The sequence below is a fragment of the Anomaloglossus baeobatrachus genome, chromosome 12 (assembly GCF_048569485.1).
Source record: "Anomaloglossus baeobatrachus isolate aAnoBae1 chromosome 12, aAnoBae1.hap1, whole genome shotgun sequence".
NCBI classification, from domain to species: domain Eukaryota; kingdom Metazoa; phylum Chordata; class Amphibia; order Anura; family Aromobatidae; genus Anomaloglossus; species Anomaloglossus baeobatrachus.
The window spans coordinates 41011615-41038065 of record NC_134364.1 but is presented as its reverse complement, the minus strand read 5'-3'; the positions used below and the strand labels follow the sequence as shown (position 1 = coordinate 41038065).

Sequence of the window (26451 nt, the reverse complement as noted above, 5' to 3'; positions counted from 1 at the left end):
AATCACCACAGCCAAAAGTTTGCACCAAATGCATTAGCCTGAAGCGAGTTCCCAGAACAACGTTTGCATGTTTAGACGTTTTTATATAGGTTTATTACAGAGGGAAACTGTCCTTATTCCTAGCACCACCGCTCCTATAGTATGTACAACACTAGCACTCAATGGTCCTCATTTACCAAAACTGTAAAAGTAAGACCTGTTTTTATTGTCCATTGTATTAAGTGCAGCTAAGCTTCAATTTCCTAAGCAGCTCGGGTAAAATCTGAACTACACATTTGATAGGCTGCTGCGGGCACTAATACATTTTTGACCAATCTGACTAATCAAGAACTTGAGAAGTCAGAAATAGTGTAAAAATAAAATCTTCATAAGGCAAATCCACGAACACTTAAGGGCAATTTACACGCTGTGATATCGCTAGCGAGCGTACCCGCCCCCGTCCAATGTGCGTCACGGGCAAATCGCTGCCCGTGGCGCACAACATCGCTTACACCCGTCACACGGACTTACCTTCCTTGCAACGTCGCTGTGGCCGGCGAACCACCACCATTCTAAGGGGGTGGTTCGTGCGGCGTCACAGCGACGTCAGACGGCAGCCGTCCAATAGAAGCGGGGGGGCGGAGATGAGCGGGACGTAACATCCCGCCCACCTGCTTCATTCCTCATTGCGGGTCGGGCGCAAGTACGATGCAGTTTCTCGTTCCTGCGGTGTCACACATAGCGATGTGTGCTGCAGCAGGAACGACAAACAACCTCGCTACTGACCAGACAATGATCTTTGGTAAATGAACGACTTGACTCAGACCAACGATTTTTGCTTCTTTAACAATCGTTTTAGGTCGCTCATAGGTGTTACATGCTGACTACGCCGGATGTGCGTCACAAACATCGTGACCCCGGCGATATATCGTTAGCAATGTCGCAGCGTGTAAATGGCCCTTTACTTTCTGTTGTTTCTATTGCAGCTGTGAAGTTCCTTACTGAAGAAACCTAGGAGAGCTTTGTGTGTCTTTCCACACCCGTTTGTCTTATTGTAGTGGCGAGACTAGAATCACGCTGGCCTTCACTGACCACAATGAGTTTAGGGTCAATGAGGTCAAAAGCACATGACAGCGCACAGGGAAATTATCCGTTTAGGGGCGTTAGAGAGTGCAGGGTTCATCCTCAGGGGTGTGCTAGGAGGTGACCCCGCTCCTCTCTGCCTTCTATGTGGGCCCACAATTATATTGTTTTCTTGGCTTATCCTGTCTGTTGCTTCACTCGCCGATGATTATCCCCTCTCTCGTAACGACACTACCCTGGTGTTCTTGCTGCTCGCCGGGAGTCCTCCCGAGACCAGGCAAGAAACCTGCAGTCACATAGTGACAATGGACTATACAGAGCTGTCCCCCAAATTGGAACCTCACTTAGAGGCCCGAGAGGTTACGTTGTTGGACTCTTTGGCTGATCACTACTTTTTCCAGCCATAATGGTTCATTACTATAGGTTTGTGAAACGCATCAATCAACTATCCACTGAGCAAACTAATATGTTATCAGAAATTTATATTCTGTCTGGCTTGTATACTTTTTGTTTTATTAAAATAAAATTACATTAAAAAAAAAGTCAAATATGGAGATTTGGGATCTGAGAAGCGTGAGGTTTCAGAAATCATTTATAGCTAGAGCGAAGAACCAAATGCAAGAAGAAAACCAATTGTCACCCAAGTATCTTAGATTTTTAGTAAGATTCTGCAGAATGTCTTTGAAGAAAACTTGTTAGTCCAAAGTAGAACTGAACAATTACCCGACTCCGATTTACCTGGTCATTTTTGTGTTCACTATGCGACTCCACAATGTCGGCTGATATATGTAAGACATCCTTATACACAGAATAAGCAGATGTTACATTATGAATTAATAGGTCTATGGTTAGATTTCTAACAACATTTGACTTTTTAGATTATATAATCAGATTCTCAGCTCTTAAGTAGATGGATCACTGAATCACATGCGAAGAAGAAGAAAAAGGAGTCCCTCGGTCATTGAAAGGAATTCATAGTACGTTTTGTTCAGGAGATAGGACCTTGGTTGGTATGCCAAAGGGAGAAGTGTCCAGACCATAGGAAAAATCCAAACAGTTTACTATTTAGTGTTACAATGGCCAAACTTGGAATGTCGAGAACGAGACTGCATCAATCAGAATAGCAGAACAGAAAAACAAATGAGTGGTGAAAAGAAAAATAGAATGAAGGCTTAAGGAGATGTTTCAGAATCAGTACGTTTTATTGCTCTACGTTATCCTGTTATCTTGTTGTAAGCTCCATAGAATTCAGTATGAAGTAGTAACTAGTCAAGCATATGTAAATACAAACTGCATGTGCCCTGCTCCCTCTCCCATCTCAGTGCTGGTATCAGTGGCGTAACTAGAGTGCGATGGGCCCCGGTGCGAAATTTAGACCTGGGCCCCCCTCTGGACGTTGGTCAGTAGAATTCTAAGTCATATACACATCCAGTGCATACACACACACACACTAGGCTGGGATAAATATATTATATATATACAGTATATACACCAGGATAGGCCCACACCCTGGGGGACAAATATATGTCACAATAGGGCCCAGCCTGGGAGACAAATTATATAATATATAATATATATATATATATATATATATATATATATATATATAATATATACAATATATATAATATATATATATATATATATATATATATATATATATATATAGTCTCCCAGACTGGGCCCTATTGTGACATATATCTGTGTGGGCCTATCCTAATATATATATATATATATATATATATATATATATATATATATATATATATATATATATATATATATATATATACATACATACATACATACAGTATATATATTTATCCCAGCCTAGTGATATATATATGTTTCCCCCAGGCTGGACCCTACACTGCTATATATATATATATATATATATATATATATATATATATATATATATATATATATATATATATACAGTTAGGTCCAGAAATATTTGGACAGTGACACAAGTTTTGTTATTTTAGCTGTTTACAAAAACATGTTCAGAAATACAATTATATATATAATATGGGCTGAAAGTGCACACTCCCAGCTGCAATATGAGAGTTTTCACATCCAAATCGGAGAAAGGGTTTAGGAATCATAGCTCTGTAATGCATAGCCTCCTCTTTTTCTAGGGACCAAAAGTAATTGGACAAGGGACTCTAAGGGCTGCAATTAACTCTGAAGGCGTCTCCCTCGTTAACCTGTAATCAATGAAGTAGTTAAAAGGTCTGGGGTTGATTACAGGTGTGTGGTTTTGCATTTGGAAACTGCTGTGACCAGACAACATGCGGTCTAAGGAACTCTCAATTGAGGTGAAGCAGAACATCCTGAGGCTGAAAAAAAAGAAAAAATCCATCAGAGAGATAGCAGACATGCTTGGAGTAGCAAAATCAACAGTCGGGTACATTCTGAGAAAAAAGGAATTGACTGGTGAGCTTGGGAACTCAAAAAGGCCTGGGCGTCCACGGATGACAACAGTGGTGGATGATCGCCGCATACTTTCTTTGGTGAAGAAGAACCCGTTCACAACATCAACTGAAGTCCAGAACACTCTCAGTGAAGTAGGTGTATCTGTCTCTAAGTCAACAGTAAAGAGAAGACTCCATGAAAGTAAATACAAAGGGTTCACATCTAGATGCAAACCATTCATCAATTCCAAAAATAGACAGGCCAGAGTTAAATTTGCTGAAAAACACCTCATGAAGCCAGCTCAGTTCTGGAAAAGTATTCTATGGACAGATGGGACAAAGATCAACCTGGACCAGAATGATGGGGAGAAAAAAGTTTGGAGAAGAAAGGCAACGGCACATGATCCAAGGCACACCACATCCTCTGTAAAACATGGTGGAGGCAACGTGATGGCATGGGCATGCATGGCTTTCAAAGGCACTGGGTCACTTGTGTTTATTGATGACATAACAGTAGACAAGAGTAGCCGGATGAATTCTGCAGTGTACCGGGATATACTTTCAGCCCAGATTCAGCCAAATGCCGCAAAGTTGATCGGACGGCGCTTCATAGTACAGATGGACAATGACCCCAAGCATACAGCCAAAGCTATCCAGGAGTTCATGAGTGCAAAAAAGTGGAACATTCTGCAATGGCCAAGTCAATCACCAGATCTTAACCCAATTGAGCATGCATTTCACTTGCTCAAATCCAGACTTAAGACGGAAAGACCCACAAACAAGCAAGACCTGAAGGCTGCGGCTGTAAAGGCCTGGAAAAGCATTAAGAAGGAGGAAACCCAGCGTTTGGTGATGTCCATGGGTTCCAGACTTAAGGCAGTGATTGCCTCCAAAGGATTCGCAACAAAATATTGAAAATAAAAATATTTTGTTTGGGTTTGGTTTATTTGTCCAATTACTTTTGACCTCCTAAAATGTGGAGTGTTTGTAAAGAAATGTGTACAATTCCTACAATTTCTATCAGATATTTTTGTTCAAACCTTCAAATTAAACGTTACAATCTGCACTTGAATTCTGTTGTAGAGGTTTCATTTCAAATCCAATGTGGTGGCATGCAGAGCCCAACTCGCGAAAATTGTGTCACTGTCCAAATATTTCTGGACCTAACTGTATATATATATATATGTATATATATATATATATATGCCCCCCATACTGCATTGAAGAAATAAAGCCTTCAAACTCACCTGCTTCAGGGTTCTCCTGGTGGCCCCAGAGCCAACGGATCAGAGCAGTCTCATCGCGCGTGCAAGATATCAAAGTCCCGGCGCTTTGCGGTGACGTCACCGCGCTGGGATTCTGATGTCCTGCGCGTGCGCTCATGCAGCAGTGCAGGGAAATCATATTTCCCAGCACTACCGCAGAGGTTAACTACATCGGCGCGCTGTATGCGCCGATATAGTTAACAGTAACGCAGCTCTGGTTGGGCGTCCTCTGAGCACGGCCCCCCCCCTTCCCCGGTAGCTGCGCTACTGTTTGAAAGTAAAGTAACAGCTGAGAGGAGCCGGCTGTTTCTCTAAACGGCGGGCGCCGGCCGCGGGCCCCAAACCTGCTCGGGCCGGGTCGCAGTGGCGACCGCGGTCGTTACACCCCTGGCTGGTATCAATGATAGTAAATCTGAATTGAATTTGCACTGCTGCCCCCACCTATATTCCCTCCCACCTCTCAGCCGTGATAGTGGATGCCCTGGGAGGTGGGTGGGGGAGCAGTGAATATGCAAATTGTAGTTACATACACTTGACTAGTGTGCAGAAGACACTGAATTCTATGAAGTTGACAGCAAGATAACAGGATTGGGTAGAGCAATAAAACTTACTGATACTTAAAGGTCTCCTTAAGCCCTATTTAAAAATAACATTAGTTTTGTACTACAAAAAAAAATCACCTGACAGATTGCTTTTAAATATATAGGTTGTAACATGGAAAAATTGTAAGTTGCAATAACTGGACAAAATATTTTATGGTAAACAATACATGTTCAAGGTCCAACAATGACTACCTTTTTGTCTGTGGACATGGCTGTGTGCTGCAAGTTCTGTTGCCTGCCGGAGCACGTTTCCCTGCACACATATAGTCTGGATATGCTTCATTATCTATAGTACAGAACACCAAACGGGACTGGTATCCTGCCAGAATGCAAAATAATGGAAATATAGCAGGAGTACTTAGAGAAATGGTTTTACTCAGGAATAAAAGATAAATGAGCATTTCTGTCTGGTCATACCTCCACCACATTCTGCACTGCACTCAGTCCAAGATCCGTAGCTCCATTGATAGTCCTCCTCTTCAAGTTTATTGGGTAGATAGTATTGATAATAAACTCCTTTGTTGGGTTCTTGGCCAATGAGCTGAGATTGGAAAGTACAATTACAATTAATTAACATTGTATTCAGGGGTGTACATAGAAATTATGGGGCCCCACCAAAAGTCCAATTTGGGCTCCCTCCCCCCATAAAGAAAAAATCTATAGAGTAAGTGGAATCATGGCATAAAAACAGTCAAAAAAGGGCATACCTCTCAACTTAGTAAATGTGCCCATACTGAAGCCCATTAGTGTTCTCACCCATTATGATATCCTTTTTATGGCCCTTTGATTAAGATGCCCCCAAAAATACATCAAACTCACTGTATGATACTCCCTCAGTAAATGTTCCTACAGTTACCTCTGTACGCACAGTAGGATGACCCCATAGTCCCCCAGAAAAGTATGATGCCCCAAAAGCCCCCCCACACAATATGATGGTTCCTAAAGTACCCCAACATTATATAATGGCTCCCACAAAGTAAGATGGCCTACACAACCCCCCACACAGTATGATGGCCCCCACACCACCCCAACATAATATGGGTGGCTCTTACAAAGTGTGATGGCCACCACAACCCACCCTCCATACAGTATGATGGCCCCCACAGCACCCCAACATTATATTTTGGCTCCCACAAAGTATGATGGATCCCATATAATCCCACGCTGTATGATGGCTCTCACAACCCCCCACAGTATGATGGTCCCCACAGGACCCCCACACGATGAAGGCCCCCACAGTATCATGGCATGTACAGGTCCCCACCCACACAGTAATGTTGGTCCCCAGAGTAGTCCCCAACACAGTGTGATAGCCTCTCAAGCCCCGACACAGGGTATGATGACCCTCCCCCCACATTAGTCCCCATCACACCATAAGGCTCCTACATGTCCTGCCTGATGAGGAAATATTATATGTGTGTGTGAATAGATAAAGAAATTCATATAACCCTGCTCCCCCAATGAGCTGTTCTGCTCTATGTAGTGTGTGAACTGAGGCTTGGCACAGAAGGTGTGATATAGTAATGTCTTCGTGCCTGCGATACGGAGACACAGACTCACAGCTGAATGGTATAACAGAGAGCCTTTTAGCCACGGCCTCCCCGACTCACAGGCTCAAAAGTGTCCATGTTGTCTGGTGCTATAAGTGGTGTGCCACTGGTCCTATAGTAAGAGCTATTTTACACAGTCACATTCTTAATAACGGTGACATTTTTAATAATTATATATACAACCTTTCTCCATATGCCCAAATATTAAAGTTGGGAATGGAATCCCCTGCTCAGAAATTGGGCTAGCTTTACTGGTTTGTAATCTGTGAAGATTGTGCAAAGAGCATCTCTCCCAATCCACTAGATTAATGCCAACGTCACACGGTACGATATATCAGGCGATATGTCGTCGGGGTCACGTCGTTAGTGACGCACATCCGGCATCGTTAGAGATGTCGTACCGTGTGACATCTCCGAACGACTGAACGAGCAAAAATACTCACCTTATCGTTGCTCGTGGACACGTCGCTCATTTTCAAAATGTCGGTCCTCCTTCTGTGCTCCGGTTGTTCGTCATTCCCGAGGCAGCACACATTACTCCGTGTGACACCTCGGGAGCGAAGAACACAGCTTACCTGCATCCCGCCGGCAATGTGGAAGGAAGGAGGTGGGCGGGATGTTTACGTCCCGCCGCCCATCTCTCATCTCATCTCTCCCTCCGCTTCTATTGGCCAGCCGCTGTGTGACGTCTTGTGACGCCGAATGTCCCTCCCCCTTCAGGAAGAGGATGTTCGCCGCCAACAGCGAGGTCGTCCGGGAGGTAAGTGCGTGTGACAGGGGGTTAACTACTTTGTGCGCCACGGGCAACTAATTGCCCGTGACGCACAAACGACAGGGGCGGGTACGATCGCTCGTGCGATCGCACGATAGATCGTCCCGTGTGACGCCGGCATAGCTCTCATCACATCAAGTGGCTGTGATGAACAGATTGGCCTGCTAAGAGTTTGGTTTGTATAGAAGAATACAGCAGCACTCTAAGTGCTGGGATGTGCAAACATCGAATGCATGAAATTTCAACTCTCTCTTATGAATTGGCCAATTTATGAGCTAAGTGCTGTCATTTTATCACTATATTCTATATAGCAATAATGCAGTCTATATTTCATATATTCAATGTTTGCATATCTCAGTGCTGCTGTATTCTTTTGTTTGTATATTAGGCAATTATAGAAAAAGCGTCTGTTGCTTTATTCTTTTCAGAGAAGATGGTTAGTAGTTGTTGGTTTTTTTAATAAATTGTAGAGAAGTTTAGCAATCCCAAAGACATTCAATATATTGTATAGGTTCTTAAACATTTAGTTAACGGGTTAGTCAAAATTGCACACTGGAAGAGGTAGGTACCTCAATAACTAGCGGCTCAGTAGTCGGTCCTCTGGCTGTCAGTACTTCAGGCGCCACGTCTCCCTCAGCTCCTCGATAGTAATGAAGCACAGTGTTGGCAACATTCAGGGCACGACTGTATTCAATAGTCCAATGTCCATTCAGGTAATATTCCCCTCGCGCATTCTTTACAGCTACAAAATAGAGAAAGGTTATAATAGTCAATAACTATATTTCCCCCATGTAAAATAATAACCGCTATACTCTCCTCAGGTGCGGACACTATTTCAGCAGTGTTGGCGCATGCTCCCCCTGTGCTCATGTGACCATTATGTTGCGCGAGCCCTACAGCCAATCAGTGACCGCCTCACTACCGCCTCGTGTGGACATCACTGACATCTGGAAGAAGTTGAAGAGCAGCAGCAGCTCTAATTTGTCCATATCGTCAGAAGGAAGCGAGAGTGAGGCAGCCGCTGACTGGCTGCAGGGCTCGGGATGTCACGCAAGTTCCAAGTGTCGATGTCGCACCGACATATATAAATATTATTTTGCATAGGGGGAATATAGTGACAGAGAAGGGGTTGTCCGAGTAATGGACACCCTCTTAATTAAGTTTCTGCCTATGTACAGCGACATGCTGATAGCACTACGCCTTCACTATTCATGCTCAATTATAGGTTTTAAATCCTCTTACCTAAAAAGTTCCTTGTAGGCGAAACTTCCTTAATTTGTATATTGATGGCTCTGGTTGGAATGGTGAAGAGCTGGCTATATCCTAAAAGATCAAAGACAAAAATTTTAAAAGGGGTTATTCCCATGTTAATGAATTGACAATTGTTGGATAGTTCTTGTAAAGACAAGCAATTTTGCAATTTATTAATATTTTAAGTCGTTCTTAAGATATTAAACACTTTTCCTTTGTTTACAACTTGTTGGTTTGGAGATCGACCACCACTGACAGCAGAACATGCACAGTGCTTACAAGCTCTTTTCTTTTGAGCTTGTAAGCACTGTTATGAAGCTGGCCTGGATCGCTGGAGCGCGCGGTTACCTCCTAATCCTATTCAGCTTCAGTACAGTGCTTACAAAGTAGACAACAGCGGTGGTCGGTCTCCTAGCCAATAAGTTGTAAACCAAGAAAAAAAAAAGGTAATATCTAAAGAACGGCTGCAAATTTTAATAAGTGGCAAAAGTGCCCCTTTTTACAAGCACTATCCGACAATATCCATCAGTAACAGGCAAATATGAGATGGGGTTAATAATAAAATCTAAAGTATGTAAATTAAAAAAAACTTCACGTTATCAGCTGTTATAAGTAAGATATTGTTTAGAAAATAATTAACACAAATGAATAGAAATGCATAAAATATAACGCCCATGGCCTAGATTACAATTTTAATCACATATTCAGCTTTTCAGAGGAAAATCATTGGATCACTAATGACCATCTGTGCTTAATAAATGGGCAAACTCTTCCTTGTATGATACAAGAGGTACTCTCAGTGTCCCCATCAACCGGATGTGTCCTGCGCTGCCCCCTCTCCCCTCTCACAGCTGGACTCTCACAGAAGGAGAGACACTGCAGCCGCATCTCCCCCTCTAGGTCTTATTTTTTCATAGATTTCGAAAATATTCCCTGTAAATTAAACTACAAATTAAGGAAAGGTGTGTGTTTGTAACCCCGACTGAACATCTGCCATTAAACTGTAAAGCAGACATAGCCTTTAGGTGTGATATACCTTTACTACTGAAGCCAACTACAAACCTTCATTATATATAGGAGCAATGAAAATACAACCCCCACCTCCCCCCCATTACAAGTAAATGATCATGTCTCCCAATTTTGATCGAACAGGTCACAGTACCTACCTTTAGATAACGTAGGAGAATCATAAGACCCTTTGACTTCATAGCAGGAGCTACCATCCCCGCCACATACTAAACATCGGTCCTCCCTTTTGGATGAATCCATTATATTATCGCAACCGACCGACTATATCATTTCAAAACAATATTTTGTAGTGAAAAAAAAAAAAATGAATTGGATTTAGTCACAACTTCATTGAAATATTTATATAAAAATACCCCAACCTACAATAAGGGTAACAACACTATTAAAGATCATCAATGTATCAATCAGTTTGATCACACATTTTATGGATGCCAGAAAGCAACTTTTGTCATTCTGCAAGTCAATTTGTTCCTTTGGGGGGTATTATATTTTGTAATACCCCCCAAAGGAACAAATTGACCCCCAGAATGACAAAAGTTGTCATTCTTGGGATCAATTTGTTCCTTTGGTATGGGGGGGGGTATTACAACTTTTGTCCGTCTGAAGGTCAATTTGTTCCTTTGGGAGAGTATTACAACTTTTGTCATTCTGGAGGTCAATTTGTTCCTTTGGGTGGTATTACAACTTTTGTCATTCTGGGGGTCAACTTGTTCCTTCGGGTGGTATTACAATTTTTGTCCATCTGAAGGTCAACTTGTTCCTTTGGGTGGTACTACAATTTTTGACCGTCTGGAGGTCAATTTGTTCCATTGGGGGAGTATTACAACGTTTGTCATTCTGGGGGTCAATGTTTTCCTTTGGGGGGTATTACAACTTTTGTCATTCTGGGGGGCAAATTTGTTCCTTTGGGCGGTATTACAACTTTTGTAATTCTGGGAGGACTATCTCAAGTGAAAAGGCTTTGTCTTTTCTAGAAAATTCGGAAAGTGACGTATCTGATTCAGATGGTGATTTTGTGCCAGAAACAAGTGAGGACGAAGGTGCAGGTGAGGAGGAGAATGTGAATCCTGATCTACCGCAATCTTTGCCTCAACCACCTCAGCAGGCTCAGTCAAATGCCTCATCTGTGAAGACTGTTTCTAAAGATGGAACTGAATGGGAGGTCATAGATGCTAACTCATCATTGTCTGGAAGGGGATCTGATTGCAGATGTCCTTGATGAGACTTGAACCCAGGACCCCAGCGATGCTGCAGTGCTAACCACTGAGCCACACATATAGAAACAAAGTATGTCTGCAATGCCTTCCCATACCTCGGGAAAGACGACGCCAGTCTGAGCAATCAGCAACTGGGAGAATACCTTGTTCTCAGTCTCATAGAGCCATTTCTAAACCAAGGAAGGAACGTGACAACAAACAACGTCGTCACGTCTCTTCAACTTACCAAGACGTTCCAAGAGAATAAAACAGTTGGTGGTGTCAATAATATGTGGTGTGTGAGCCCCAATAATGTAAATAATGGTTATGTTCTATAAGTTATATCTATGTGATAAAGCAATATGAATTAATGCATGAATTATATGTAATAGATAGGTTTTACATGAAGAAGAGTTTAGAAAGTATTTTAGGATAAGAAATGTTGCCATCTAGTGGTTAGTCTAGGTACTTCTGGTAAATGGAAGGACACACGGTTTTAGATAAGACAGGGTTAAAGATCGTAAGAGGAGGGGACAGATTATTAAAAGCAGCCATCTTAGGGCTGAGAGGGAGACTGGGTTTTAACAGGAACAGGAGAAGACGCGGGCCTACGACCGAGGGCAAGTCCCAGAACCCGAGGTCACCTCTAGATGTCCAGAGCCTATGGGTCACCCCGGCGGGCTTGGTTAAGCCGTCCGGGGGAATGGACAGGGAGTGGGAAGAGGGACAATGAGACGGTCCCGGAGTATCAAGGACTATGTCAGTATGGTGACAGAGAATACCAGGCAGTGGCCGCTATACCGTTTTTGGTAGGCTTAGGTCAAAATGACCCTTTCCCGCTGTTCTAGGAATGTCAGATGTTTAGCGGTTCTAGTGATAATTTGTACCATTTTAAGGTTTATGAAGCTTTTGGATCAACTTTTTATTTATTTTTATTTTTTATCAGAGGCAAAACACAGTGACAAAAATAAATTACTTGCCAGTTTAATTTTATTTTTTTTTTGTTTCGTCCGCAAAATAAATAGGTCAAGATGAATTATTAGTAAAAAGCAAAAAGTAATGGATTTGTCACCTCACAATCAGGTCTCAGGGGAACAAATTTGGTGACAGAGCCAAGGTATTTACAATGGCATCTATGAGAGTTATTTTCAATACTGACCACTGTGGCAGAGCGTCAGCTGTAATGTACAGCCAACACCGGCTGCCGATGTGTGCACGGCTCCTGCACCTAATCCTAAAAACCCCTTTAAGCCAAGCGATATATTGTCTTAGGCCTTGTGCCCACGTTGCTTTTTTCATGCTTTTTTTCCTTGCTTCTTTTAATCAATAAAAGCAAGATAAAAGCATCCCAGCAAAGTCTATGAGAATCCTGACACGTTGGTTCTTTTTTCCTTTGCAGATTTTGTTGCTGAAAAAGAAGCCGCATGTCAATTGTTTCTGTGATTTTTCCTGCTTTTTTCACTAATTGACTTCAATGGAGTCCGTGAAAAGCACAGGAAAAAACCGTGTAATGCCCACGTTGCTTTTTAGTGTGTATTTTTATGTGCTTTTTTTACGTCACTGGGGTTCCCTGCAGCCATTTCCTCACCTTGCCGTCTTTAGCGCGGGACCTTGCTGCAGGGAACTCCGGTGACGTCACAAGGTGACTCGAGTTCATGCCGCGGATCACCGGGGTTTCCTGCAGATTCGCCGGCATGAACTCTGTTCACCTTGCGACGTCACCGATGTTTAGTGCACATAGGCCTCGCAATCTTTACCGCGGGACTTTGCTGCAGCGAACTCCAATGACGTAGGTGCCCTGGTCTGTGAGGCTCTCCATACTTCAGTAACCCGGGGTCGACAGGTAGACAGCCCAGGGTTATTTTGGCAGTGATTGGATCCCTGTGATCACATTACAGGGACCCAATTACCAGGGAGAGGTAAGCGATTTCTCTCCCTGCATGCTGCGATCACACTGACCGCAGCATTTAGGAGGTTAAACTGCCGTGAGCGGCGTGAGCACTGCTCCTGGCAACTGCACATAAAAACACAATGTGGGCACATAGCCTACAAGTGATAAGGACATTTGATTAAACAGTAAAAGGTAAATTCTAACAAGCAATACAGAGTTGTGTCCTACCTTGCAAACACCCTCTACACAAATATCTCTTCGGCCTGGTTCACACGGGGTCCCATCAAGGACAGCCATCTTGTGTCGGTAGTAAAAGTTCTCTCCTTTGGGTATGCAATTTAACTCACACTTATTGGAAGCTTTGAAAAACAAAACATGTAGAGGTGGTTTATTTTCTCATCAAATAGGTTTACAATAGACAAATACAGTATATCATTTGAAAGTGGACAACCCTCATGAAGGTGCGGTCCACCAATGGACAACCCCTTCTTAAAATGTTAAAATGCCCAGTCATGTGACTGCCTGGAGACACAGATACAGTGGATTTTAAAAATTCTACACACCCTGTTAAAATGTCAGTTTTTTGTTATGTAAAGAAGTCATAACATGAAGAATCATTTCAAAACTTCTTCCACCTTTAAAGGGAACCTGTCACCACTTTTTTGGCGTATAAGCTGCGGCCACCACCACCGGGCTCTTATATACACATTCTAACATGCTGTATATAAGAGCCCAGGCCGGGGTATAACATAAAAAATACTTTATAATACTTACCTAACAGTCGCGTGGTGGGTCATATGGGCGTCTCCGTTGTCCGGTGCCGGCGCCTCCTCTTTTGGCCATCTTTGTGCTCCTTCTTCTCTAGCAGCGGTGCATGACGCATCTGACGTCCTACAACTCGCCGGCATTCAGGTCCTGAGCAGGGCAGATCAAAGTATTGTAGTGCGTCTGTGCAGGATCGGCGAGTGTGTATGACGTAGACGCGCCATGCACCGCGGCTTCAGAAAGAGGACGAAGATGGCCGAAAGAGGAGGCGCCAGCACCGGACAATGGAGACACCCATTAGGCCCACCGCATGACCGTTAGGTAAGCATTATAAAGTGTTTTTTATGTTATACCCCCGGCCTGGAATCTTATATACAGCATGTTAGAATGCTGTATATAAGAGCCGGGTGGTGGTGGCCGCAGCTTATAGGCCAAAAAATTGGTGACAGGTTCCCTTTAAAGGGAACCTGTCACCTAGAATATGCATTCTGACCTATCAGCAGACGCATGTGTGCCCTAATTACACCTCCCTACCCATCCCAGTGTTATAAAATTGTATAATATAAAAGTAAAAAAAAAAACGTTTTATTACCTTCATATTTCCCATGTAAATTAGAGAGTTTATGATCACAGGGGCGGCGACTTGCCCTATGGGCGTCTGCATACTTTCCATGGTATCACGCCCCTGTGGGCGTGATACCATGGAGTCACATGAGCGACGTCCCCGTCGCTCATTCTATCCTGCGCGCGTTTACACTTACTATTGCGGCAGGCTTCTCTTCCGGGTTCTCCTTGTCAGTTTCAGACGCGCACTGCGCGTCTGAAGCCGGCGCGTGAACACCTAGAAAAGAAGCCTGCCACAATGCGCGCAGGATAGAATGAGTGACAGGTGACTGGGTCTGGAGCTATAGAGACAGGGAAAGAGACAGACAGGGAAAGAGACCGACAGAGACAAACGGTGAATGAGACAGACCTGGAAAGAGACAGACGTGGAAAGAGACAGACGTGGAAAGAGACAGACGTGGAAAGAGACAGACGTGGAAAGAGACAGACGGGGAAAGAGACAGACGGGGAAAGAGACAGACGGGGAAAGAGACAGACGGGGAAAGAGACAGACGGGGAAAGAGACAGACGGGGAAAGAGACAGACGGGGAAAGAGACAGACGGGGAAAGAGACAGACAGACATGCAGACAGGGACAGAGACAGGCAGACAGGGAAGGAGGAGACAGCCAGAGAGACAGACAAAGATAGATGGGGAAAGACACAGACCTTGATAGAGACAGACGGGGAAAGAGACAGAGAAATACAGACAGACAAGGAAAGAGACAGAGACAGACAGACAGAGACAGGCAGACAGGGAAAGAGACAGACAGGAAAAGGCACAGACAAAGAGACGGGGAGACAGACGGGGAAAGAGACAGACCTGGGGAAAAAACAGACCTGGAAAGAGACAGATGGGGAAAGAAACAGAGAGATAGAGACAGACAAAAAAAGAGAGACAGAGACCGGCAGATGGGGAAAGAGACAGACCTGGAAAGAGACAGACAGAGCACATTACTTGGCCAATTTAGTTAAATCTGTGTGGAATATCTGTGGTGTTGAAATATATGTTGTGAAATGCTTCTATTTGCTTAGTTTTTGCCTTTTAATAATTACATTTCTATCTATATGTTTTGTGGTTTTTGTGTGCAGAATAAATTTTTGTTAATACATTATATTTTGTTAACAACAGTTATTAACCCGGGTGAAGCCGGGTAGTACAGCTATATACTATAAAATCATTCATTGGCCATAGTATACAATTATTAACAAAAACTTGGTGAACTGAATGTAGTTTATTTTTATATACAGTATACACACACACACACACACACACACACACATATAAAAATAATAATTACATTCAGTACTTTTGGACCACCCTGTGTGTGTGTGTGTGTGTATATATTATATATATATATATATATATATATATATATACGCATACACACACACACACATAGTATTTTCTATATTATATACAGTGCCTACAAGTAGTATTCAACCCCCTGCAGATTTAGCAGGTTTGATAAGATGCAAATAAGTTAGAGCCTGCAAACTTCAAACAAGAGCAGGATTTATTAACAGATGCATAAATCTTACAAACCAACAAGTTATGTTGCTCAGTTAAATTTTAATACATTTTCAACATAAAAGTGTGGGTCAATTATTATTCAACCCCTAGGTTTAATATTTTGTGGAATAACCCTTGTTTGCAATTACAGCTAATAATCGTCTTTTATAAGACCTGATCAGGCCGGCACAGGTCTCTGGAGTTATCTTGGCCCACTCCTCCATGCAGATCTTCTCCAAGTTATCTAGGTTCTTTGGGTGTCTCATGTGGACTTTAATCTTGAGCTCTTTCCACAAGTTTTCAGTTGGGTTAAGGTCAGGAGACTGACTAGGCCATTGCAACACCTTGATTTTTTCCCTCTTGAACCAGGCCTTGGTTTTCTTGGCTGTGTGCTTTGAGTCGTTGTCTTGTTGGAAGATGAAATGACGACCCATCTTAAGATCCTTGATGGAGGAGCGGAGGTTCTTGGCCAAAATCTCCAGGTAGGCCGTGCTATCCATCTTCCCATGGATGCGGACCAGATGGCCAGGCCCCTTGGCTGAGAAACAGCCCCACAGCATGATGCTGCCACCACCATGCTTGACTGTAGGGATGGTATTCTTGGGGTCGTATGCAGTAGTGCCATCCAGTCTCCAAACGTCACGTGTGTGGTTGGCACCAAAGATCTCGATCTTGGTCTCATCAGACCAGAGAACCTTGAACCAGTCTGTCTCAGAGTCCTCCAAGTGATCATGAGCAAACTGTAGACGAGCCTTGACATGACGCTTTTGAAAGTCAAGGTACCTTACGGGCTCGTCTGGAACGGAGACCATTGCGGTGGAGTACGTTACGTATGGTATTGACTGAAACCAATGTCCCCACTGCCATGAGATCTTCCCGGAGCTCCTTCCTTGTTGTCCTTGGGTTAGCCTTAACTCTTCGGACAAGCCTGGCCTCGGCACAGGTGTTCAAAGGCTGTCCAGGCCGTGGAAGGCTAACAGTAGTTCCATAAGCCTTCCACTTCCGGATGATGCTCCCAACAGTGGAGACAGGTAGGCCCAACTCCTTGGAAAGGGTTTTGTACCCCTTGCCAGCCTTGTGACCCTCCACAATCTTGTCTCTGATGGCCTTGGAATGCTCCTTTGTCTTTCCCATGTTGACCAAGTATCAGTGCTGTTCACAAGTTTGGGGAGGGTCTTAATTAGTCAGAAAAGGCTGGAAAAAGAGATAATTAATCCAAACATGTGAAGCTCATTGTTCTTTGTGCCTGAAATACTTCTTAATACTTTAGGGGAACCAAACAGAATTCTTGTGGTTTGAGGGGTTGAATAATAAATGACCCTCTGAATAAACTTTTCACAATTTTAAAAAAAAACCAAAAAACAAGAAATAACATTCTTTTTTGCTGCAGTGCATTTCACACTTCCAGGCTGATCTACAGTCCAAATGTCACAATGCCAAGTTAATTCCGAATGTGTAAACCTGCTAAATCTGCAGGGGGTTGAATACTACTTGTAGGCACTGTATATATTATATATAAACATACATATACACACAGGGTGGTCCAAAAGTAGGCGGACAGTATGTCTAATAGGGTTATGAAGGGGGAATTTATCAAACATGGTGTAAAGAGGCAGACTTCAAATCTGTGCAAATTGTAATGGAAAACAGTTTGAGCACCTGCTGTGATAAAATGTAAGGGCTTTTGTATAATTGTTCAGAATAACATGTAATTGTCAATGTTATTCTTGTGTTAGTAAACATAATTTTATATATAAATCAAAATAAATGTTATTATTTTCTGACCACCTATTTTTGGACCACTTTACACCATGCTTGATAAACCTCCCCCTTCATAACCCTATTACACATACTGTCCACCCACTTTTGGACCACCCTGTATGTGTGTGTATGTATATATTATACACACAAAACACACACACACACACATACACATACAGGGTGGTCCAAAAGTAGGTGGACAGTATGTGTAAAATATAATATATATATATACATACATATACATACATACACAGACACGCACATATATACATATATAGACATATATATATATATATATATATGTGTGTGTGTATATATATATATATATATATATATATATATATATATATATAAAATGTGTGTGTGTGTGTGTGTGTATATATACACACACAAACACACACAGTATATAAAACAATAGTTTAATAGGCAGTATTTCCTTACCTCCGTAATAAGGCAGCCACTTGTACCTTTTCCCCTGGAATTCCATCCCATCGTACTCAGAACATTGTTCAGCACGAAAATCTCGAAAGCCTTCAGGGCAATCCTGACAAGCGGAATAAAGAGAAAACAGCAGTCAGCCGTGCTTGGGCTCATCAAATGTAATAGATACTTAGTTTAGTGAATCATATTCAGACAAGAACCCCGGGAGCTGGAGTTTTTAGGAAGAAACAAACACTTTAGAGAGTTTCGAGCACACTCAGGTGTTTTTTCTCGAAGCTTCAATCTTAGAGAAAGAACACCGGAGTGTGTTCGAAACGCGTTTCTCGATTACCTCCTGCTGATGCCTGTACGTGTCATGTTTTTAAGATTTTTCTAATAAATGTACTTTTAATTACCCAGGAGCTTGAACAGACCCAAACTCTTCTATTATACAGTGTTTCAATAATGCCAATTTGGTAACTCTTCTGTGTGAGCCCCAAGGTAAGGCAATTTTTTTGATTCAAGAGGCTTTCCTTTGGATAATTTTCTAACGTTAGCAACTGTAAAGAGTTTTTTTCCTCCTCTGTTATAGGGGTTGGGCACACTGGAATATTTCCCAATTTCCAAAAGTTGATACAGACTGACCAGCCATAACATTACAATAATAGGAATGTAATAATAGTGAAAACAGCTGTGAATCTTTGAGGCTTGGATTCCGACGGGCATCTTGTGATACCTGGAACCGACCTCTGAAGGTGTAATCTAGTATCTGCACAGACATCTTAGCAGCTTATATTTTCAGCCCATCCTGTAGAAGCACGATCCAGTTATCTTCTGGGGAATTTGGAAGCCGAGTGCACATCTTATGTTCCGTAAACCATTCCGGAATAGTTTTTGTAGTGCATTAATAATAGGGAATGTCATAGCCATTAAAGTTCATCCTGGTGCCAATTTGTGCTGCTGTCGCTCTCCTGTGTGATTGGACCAAATGGGCTGACCATAGTACTCCACTGTCCGGAAATCAAATACTGTCATTAGGCAACAGTAAAATAACCAATCATTATGTAAAAGGCTCAATCAAAACTATTCAGTGCAAGTTGTGGTCTTCCGAAGTCAAAAAAATAGTCCTCTTAAAATAATAGTGACGTCAACTTTAGCCTCATGTGGTGCCTAGGATATAGTCAAGCATTTCTGCTTCCTCCATATTGATTCCTGTGTGTAAATTACTATAAAGCCCTAACACAAAACTGTAAAGGGCTTTTTCTTAAAAAAAAAAAAAAAGGAACATACTACTGCATCAGAGGACCACTCTCAGTCTGCAGAACTGCAATATCAGAATCACACACGTTAAATAATGTCCATGAAACATAAAAATTGACTTTGAGGGATGGGCCATGGGCAGAGGAGGGGGGACATATCATTGGTAAAGCCTGTGCTATCGCATAGGGGCCAAAAAGGTAAGGGCCCACCTCTACCTCCAAAACAGGAGGACTTGTGCATTATGATGATCTACTGCACCACTAAGGGCCCCAATACTGTTCGTACAAAGGGGCGCTCTTCTGTCTGTGTCCGCTCCTCATCATGTAATAAATCTAAAATAAGAAGCGCTGATAGTGTGACACCAGATGACAAGTGTAGTATATACAGGAGATATACACTCACCTACTGCGGTTGTGAGAGTCACAACCACTGATAAGCATGAGATATTGGCGTCTGCTGCAGCCCCACGTGGATGAGCATTCAAAATGGAGTAGAGAAGGGGTTAACGCCGCACATCAGTCAAATGAAGATGTAGAGATGTTGATGAATAATATATTTTTTTATTTCATCGGTCTATGCGTTTCGAGGTCGAAACCTCTTCCTCAGGAGCAGAACATCAACATAACTGGCTTTGTTGATGTCCTGGTCCTGAGGAAGAGGTTTCGACCTCGAAACGCGTAGACCGATGAAATTAAAAAAGATATTATTCATCAACATCTTCATTTGGCTGATGCGCGGCGTTAACCCCTTCTCTACTCCATTTTGAATGCCGCTCCTCATCATGAGAACGTATAAATGCACCACTGTAATGTAAATGTTCTTTAGGATTAATACATTTATGTCAAAGGCTTTTACCTGCACATTGCATGAGCGATAGTTTCTGCTTGGGCCAATACAATTCGATCCGCCATCTGGCCTAAAGAAGAAGACGATTCCAAATTGCATTCAGCATGCTTCATACAAACAATTAAAGATCATATTGCAATGATCACACTTATTAGTACATAATTAATTCTCCCTAAGAGTAAAATACAGATTAGTCATTGTATACTCTGTGATCCACAAGAGGGCAGCACATGGCATTTTTTGTAGCACCTTCCATAAACAGAATAATTGATTTTTCCACTTAAAAAGTAACAATGGATGATTTTCGCATGCTACATATTACTAAGGACAGCTGACTTCAAATACATATTTTTTGGCACATTATCCATTACCCAATGTATAATGCTAGTATTAATTGTGAAATAAAAAGAAATTACTAAGGACCTGGAGAACAAAAGATTATATTTATATATTGCTAAAATAGCGCCAGCATATTCTATAGTGTTGTACCTAGGGTATAAGCACTCACTCCAGTCTGTTAGTTTTAGTTTTGGAGTACAATTTGTGACTGTAATATTTGCATGTAGTTGATCAGTGAGTTCCCAACGACAATGTTACTGGTGGGCCCCTACTGCCCAGGGCAGACACTGGTCCTGGCCAATCCCAAACCTCACCCCCACCTCCCATATATATGTATATACATGTGCCAAAAATATGCAAAAAAACAAATGTGACACAAAAACCTCATTTATAGGGAACCTTTTGAGTCCCCAATTTGCAGACGTGTGTTTAATCTGTTCCCACTGAAAGCAGTGATATACAAAAGGAGGAGCTGGAGGCAGCACAGACATTCTCAGTAATGATCTCCTATCACCCTGATAATACATTTTACCCCTGAATTGAGAATTTTAAGAATGAAACATCAATCCAGGAGGAGAACAATGCAGATTTGTCTGACCAGATATACCCCAAAGGGTGCATTTTCATGTGCATTATAGCTTTATGTCGAAAAAAAAAGAAAAATGACGAACAGACTTTAAATTGTGGAGCTTCTGAGTAGGTTAAATATATATATATATATATATATATATATATATATATATATATATATATATATATATATATATATATATATATATATATATATATATATATATATATATATATATATATATATATATATACACACACACACACACACACACACACACACACACACACACACACACACACACACACACACACACACACACACTGTATATATACAGCAGAGCACAAACCAAATGTTTGGACACACCTTCTCATTCAACGAGTTTTCTTTATTTTCATGACTCTGAAAATTGTAGATTCACATTGAAGGCATCAAAACTATGAATTAACACATGTGGAATGAAATACTTAACAAAAAAGTGTGAAACAACTGAAAATATGTCTTATATTCTAGGTTCTTCAAAGTAGCCACCTTTTGCTTTGATTACTGCTTTGCACACTCTTGGCATTCTCTTGATGAGCTTCAAGAGGTAGTCACCGGAAATGGTCTTCACTTCACAGGTGTGCCCTGTCAGGTTTAATAAGTGGGATTTCTTGCCTTATAAATGGGGTTGGGACCATCAGTTGTGTTGTGCAGAAGTCTGGTGGATACACAGCTGATAATCCTACTGAATAGACTGTTACAATTTGTATTATGGCAAGAAAAAAGCAGCTGAGTAAAGAAAAACGAGTGGCCATCATTACTTTAGGAAATGAAGGTCAGTCAGTCCGAAAAATTGGGAAAACTTTGAAAGTGTCCCCAAGTGCAGTGGCAAAAACCATCAAACGCTGCAAAGAAACTGGCTCACATGAGGACCGCCCCAGGAAAGGAAGACCAAGAGTCACATCTGCTGCTGAGGATACGTTTATCCGAGTCACCAGCCTCAGAAATTACAGGTTAACAGCAGCTCAGATTAGAAACCAGGTCAATGCCACACAGAGTTCTGGCAGCAGACACATCTCTAGAACAACTGTTAAGAGGAGACTTTGTGCAGCAGGCCTTCATGGTAAAATAGCTGCTAGGAAACCTCTGCTAAGGACAGGCAACAAGCAGAAGAGACTTGTTTGGGCTAAAGAACACAAGGAATGGACATTAGACCAGTGGAAATCTGTGCTTTGGTCTGATGAGTCCAAATTTGAGATCTTTGGATCCAACCACCGTGTCTTTGTAGAAAAGGTGAACGGATGGACTCTACATGGCTGGTTCCCACCGTGAAGCATGGAGGAGGAGGTGTGATAGTGTGGGGGTGCTTTGCTGGTGACACTGTTGGGGATTTATTCAAAATTGAAGGCATACTGAACCAGCATGGCTACCACAGCATCTTGCAGCGGCGTGCTATTCCATCCGGTTTGCGTTTAGTTGGACCATCATTTATTTTTCAACAGGACAATGACCCCAAACACACCTCCAGGCTGTGTAAAGGCTATTTGACTAAGAAGGAGAGTGATGGTGTGCTACGCCAGATGACCTGGCCTCGACAGTCACCAGACGTGAACCCAATCGAGATGGTTTGGGGTGAGCTGAACCGCAGAGTGAAGGCAAAAGGCCCAACAAGTGCTAAGCATCTCTGGGAACTCCTTCAAGACTGTTGGAAAACCATTTCCGGTGACTACCTCTTGAAGCTCATCAAGAGAATGCCAAGAGTGTGCAAAGCAGTAATCAAAGCAAAAGGTGGCTACTTTGAAGAACCTAGAATATAAGACATATTTTCAGTTGTTTCACACTTTTTTGTTAAGTATTTTATTCCACATGTGTTAATTCATAGTTTTGATGCCTTCAATGTGAATCTACAATTTTCAGAGTCATGAAAATAAAGAAAACTCTTTGAATGAGAAGGTGTGTCCAAACTTTTGGTCTGTATATATATATATATATATATATATATATATATATATATATATATATACACACACACACACACACACACACACACACACACACACACCCTCAGTATAATACTAATTGTGATGTAACCCTGTCCAAGGTTTACTTTTAGGAGACAAACAGGTAAGGGCTTGAGTGTTTCTGAATTCCTATGTTACAGGTGCAAGCCTTTCGAACGCTACAGATAAAGTACATTTTTTTTCATTCCATACCTGAGAAAGCAATGAAACAATGAATTTAAAACTTTCATTTAAACCACAGCTCCTAATGTGACCAATGTGTTGCCATGGAGACAGACTACAAACTGTGTAGTCTGACCATGTAGTCACACTTCTTACTCCCTTTCATTTGTCCTTTATTTTCTTACAGATGTTAATTTATGTGCAGTCCTCACTTAGCAAAAAGTCAAGTATGCCCTGGACAACCAGAAATTGATGGCAAAGTATTCATGCCAACAATTCCTAAGGTTACCCATAATGCCTTAAAACCTCTGGTGGTCAACAATAAATACAAGTTGTCCACCTTTGGGGACAATTTTATTTTTATTTTATTTAAATGCATGTATTTTGGTGTAAAATAATTTTTGCAACTGAGTTTAGAGGGAACCTGTCAGCAGATTTGGCGACTATAAGCCGCGTCCGCCACCAGTGAGGTCTTATATACAGTATTCAGTCGATTATAGTTGCCAAATCTGGTGACAGGTTGCCTTCTTAAAAAAGAATTAAAATAAATTGTTTCCTTGGACATTCAACTTTGATGTGATCTGGTGATTAAACAGCTGAGTGAAGCACAAAAGCATATATATATATATATATATATATATATATATATAATTGCCTTATTCTGTCTGTCTGTCTGTCTGTCCGTCCGTCTGTCATGCTCCAAAATTGTGTTACGGTGACACAAAGCTGATTGGCCGCTGGGCTCGCCATGGCCCCGCCCCCCCACACGGATTGGCCTCTCGCCCCGGCTCTCTGCAGGCCCCGCCCCCCTCACGCAATGCACGCTCGCTCTGGCCCAACTGACACGGAGCTCCGACTCACAGGTGAGTACACACACACACATCAGATCACACTCACTCTCACACACACATCACATCCACACACTCACAACATCCTGGGATATCGCTTGCTTCTCGGCGGCGATCCTGTGCTGTGATCTTCCAGGACCTGCCGGAGGATCACATGACCAGAAGCATGTGGTATCTCCGGATGTTGTGAGTGTGAGCGCGTATGTGTAATATCGTCAATGTGTGTGTGCGTGAGTGTATGCGATCGGGTGTGTGTGAGTGTATGCGATCGGGTGGGTGTGTGTGAGTGTATGCGATCGGGTGAGTGTGAGTGTATGGGATCGGGTGGGTGGGTGTGAGTGTATACGATCGGATCTGTGAGTGTCGGCAGAAGAGCACGGCGTGCTGGAGGAGGCTGGGAGGAGAGAGGCTGATCCTGGGGAAGGCTGGGAGGGGGGAGGCTGAGAGAAGAGAGGCTGATGTTGGGGGAGGCTGAGGCTGGAGTAGGCTGGGAGGAGAGAGGCTGATGCTGGGGACAGAAAAGGCTGATGCTGCGGGCACAGAGGCTGATGCTGCGGGCACAGAGGCTGATGCTGCGGGCACAGAGGCTGATGCTGCGGGCAGCATGGGGGATGGAGCACTATGGGGGGTGCGCAGCATGGCGGATGGAGCTGAGGCTGCGGTAGGCTGGGAGGAGAGAGGCTGATGCTAGGGACAGAAAAGGCTGATGCTGCGGGCACAGAGGCTGATGCTGCGGGCACAGAGGCTGATGCTGCGGGCAGCATGGGGGATGGAGCACTATGGGGGGTGCGCAGCATGGCGGATGGAGCACGTTTGGGAGTGCGCAGCATGGCGGATGGAGCACGTTTGGGAGTGCGCAGCATGGCGGATGGAGCACGTTTGGGAGTGCGCAGCATGGCGGATGGCGCACGTTTGGGAGTGCGCAGCATGGCGGATTGAGCATGTTTGGGAGTGCGCAGCATGGGAGATGGAGCACGATGGGGAATGCGCAGCATAGGGGATGGAGCACGATGGGGAATGCGCAGCATGGGGGATGGAGCACGATGGGGGGTGCGCAGCATGGGGGATGGAGCACGATGGGGGGTGCGCAGCTTGGAGGATGGAGCACGATGGAGGGTGCGCAGGATGGGGGATGGAGCACGATGGGGGGTGCGCAGGATGGGGGATGGAGCACGATGGGAGGTGCACACCTCCCCCCAACACACACACACACGCGCACTGCACAACACACACACACACTGGGAAACACAAACACCGCCCTACACAGACACCCACACACACAGACAACGCTGCACACACAACACCCAACGCACAAACGCCGCGGCATACATAAATATACGCACATACCGCGCAACACACACACTGCACAAAACATACCTCCCCCAAAACACACACAAACCACGCAACACACACACACACAATGCTACAGACACACAGCGCTCCACAAACAACGCAACACACGCAACACACATACAACACCGCTCTCACCCCCCGCCACACCCAGACAACACCCAGAACATGTACAGCGCCCTACACAATACACAAACACTTGGTAACTACACACAACAACATCTATATATCTATAACAAAAATCATACATGAACTACACAATACGTAAACTCTAGAATACCCGATGAGTAGAATCGGGCCACCTTCTAGTGTATATATATATATATATATATATATATATATATATATATATATACACACGCACATATATATGTCTGTCTGTCTGTCTGTCCGTCTGTCATGCTCCAAAATTGTGTTACGGTGACACAAAGCTGATTGGCCGCTGGGCTCGCCATGGCCCTGCCCCCCCACACGGATTGGCCTCTCGCCCCGGCTCTCTGCAGGCCCCGCCCCCCTCACGCAATGCACGCTCGCTCTGGCCCAACTGACACGGAGCTCCGACTCACAGGTGAGTACACACACACACATCAGATCACACTCACTCTCACACACACCTCACACACACATCACATCCACACACTCACAACATCCTGGGATATCGCTTGCTTCTCGGCGGCGATCCTGTGCTGTGATCTTCCAGGACCTGCAGGAGGATCACATGACCAGAAGCATATGGTATCTCCAGATGTTGTGAGTGTGAGCGCGTATGTGTAATATCGTCAATGTGTGTGTGCGTGAGTGTATGCGATCAGGTGTGTGTGAGTGTATGCGATCAGGTGGGTGTGTGTGAGTGTATGCGATCGGGTGAGTGTGAGTGTATGCGATCGGGTGGGTGGGTGTGAGTGTATGCGATCGGGTGGGTGGGTGTGAGTGTATACGATCGGATCTGTGAGTGTCGGCAGAAGAGCACGGCGTGC

General features: G+C 43.3%; 1 protein-coding gene across 2 annotated transcripts in view; it reads right to left on the bottom strand.

The window, feature by feature from the left end:
• PAPLN (papilin, proteoglycan like sulfated glycoprotein) overlaps positions 1-26451 on the bottom strand; it is a 138067-nt gene that overhangs the window by 50776 nt on the left and 60840 nt on the right. Inside the window, exons 5-13 of one of the 2 annotated variants that reach the window (XM_075330119.1) lie at positions 20211-20271; positions 18117-18219; positions 13264-13394; positions 10086-10209; positions 8911-8991; positions 8238-8410; positions 5764-5887; positions 5539-5665; positions 1801-1860 (exon numbers count right to left, since the gene is read on the bottom strand). In XM_075330119.1, the coding sequence (XP_075186234.1) occupies positions 1801-1860; positions 5539-5665; positions 5764-5887; positions 8238-8410; positions 8911-8991; positions 10086-10209; positions 13264-13394; positions 18117-18219; positions 20211-20271 (984 nt within the window). The remainder of the gene's footprint in view (positions 1-1800; positions 1861-5538; positions 5666-5763; positions 5888-8237; positions 8411-8910; positions 8992-10085; positions 10210-13263; positions 13395-18116; positions 18220-20210; positions 20272-26451) is intronic. The other variant, XM_075330120.1, reaches the window with a different exon arrangement.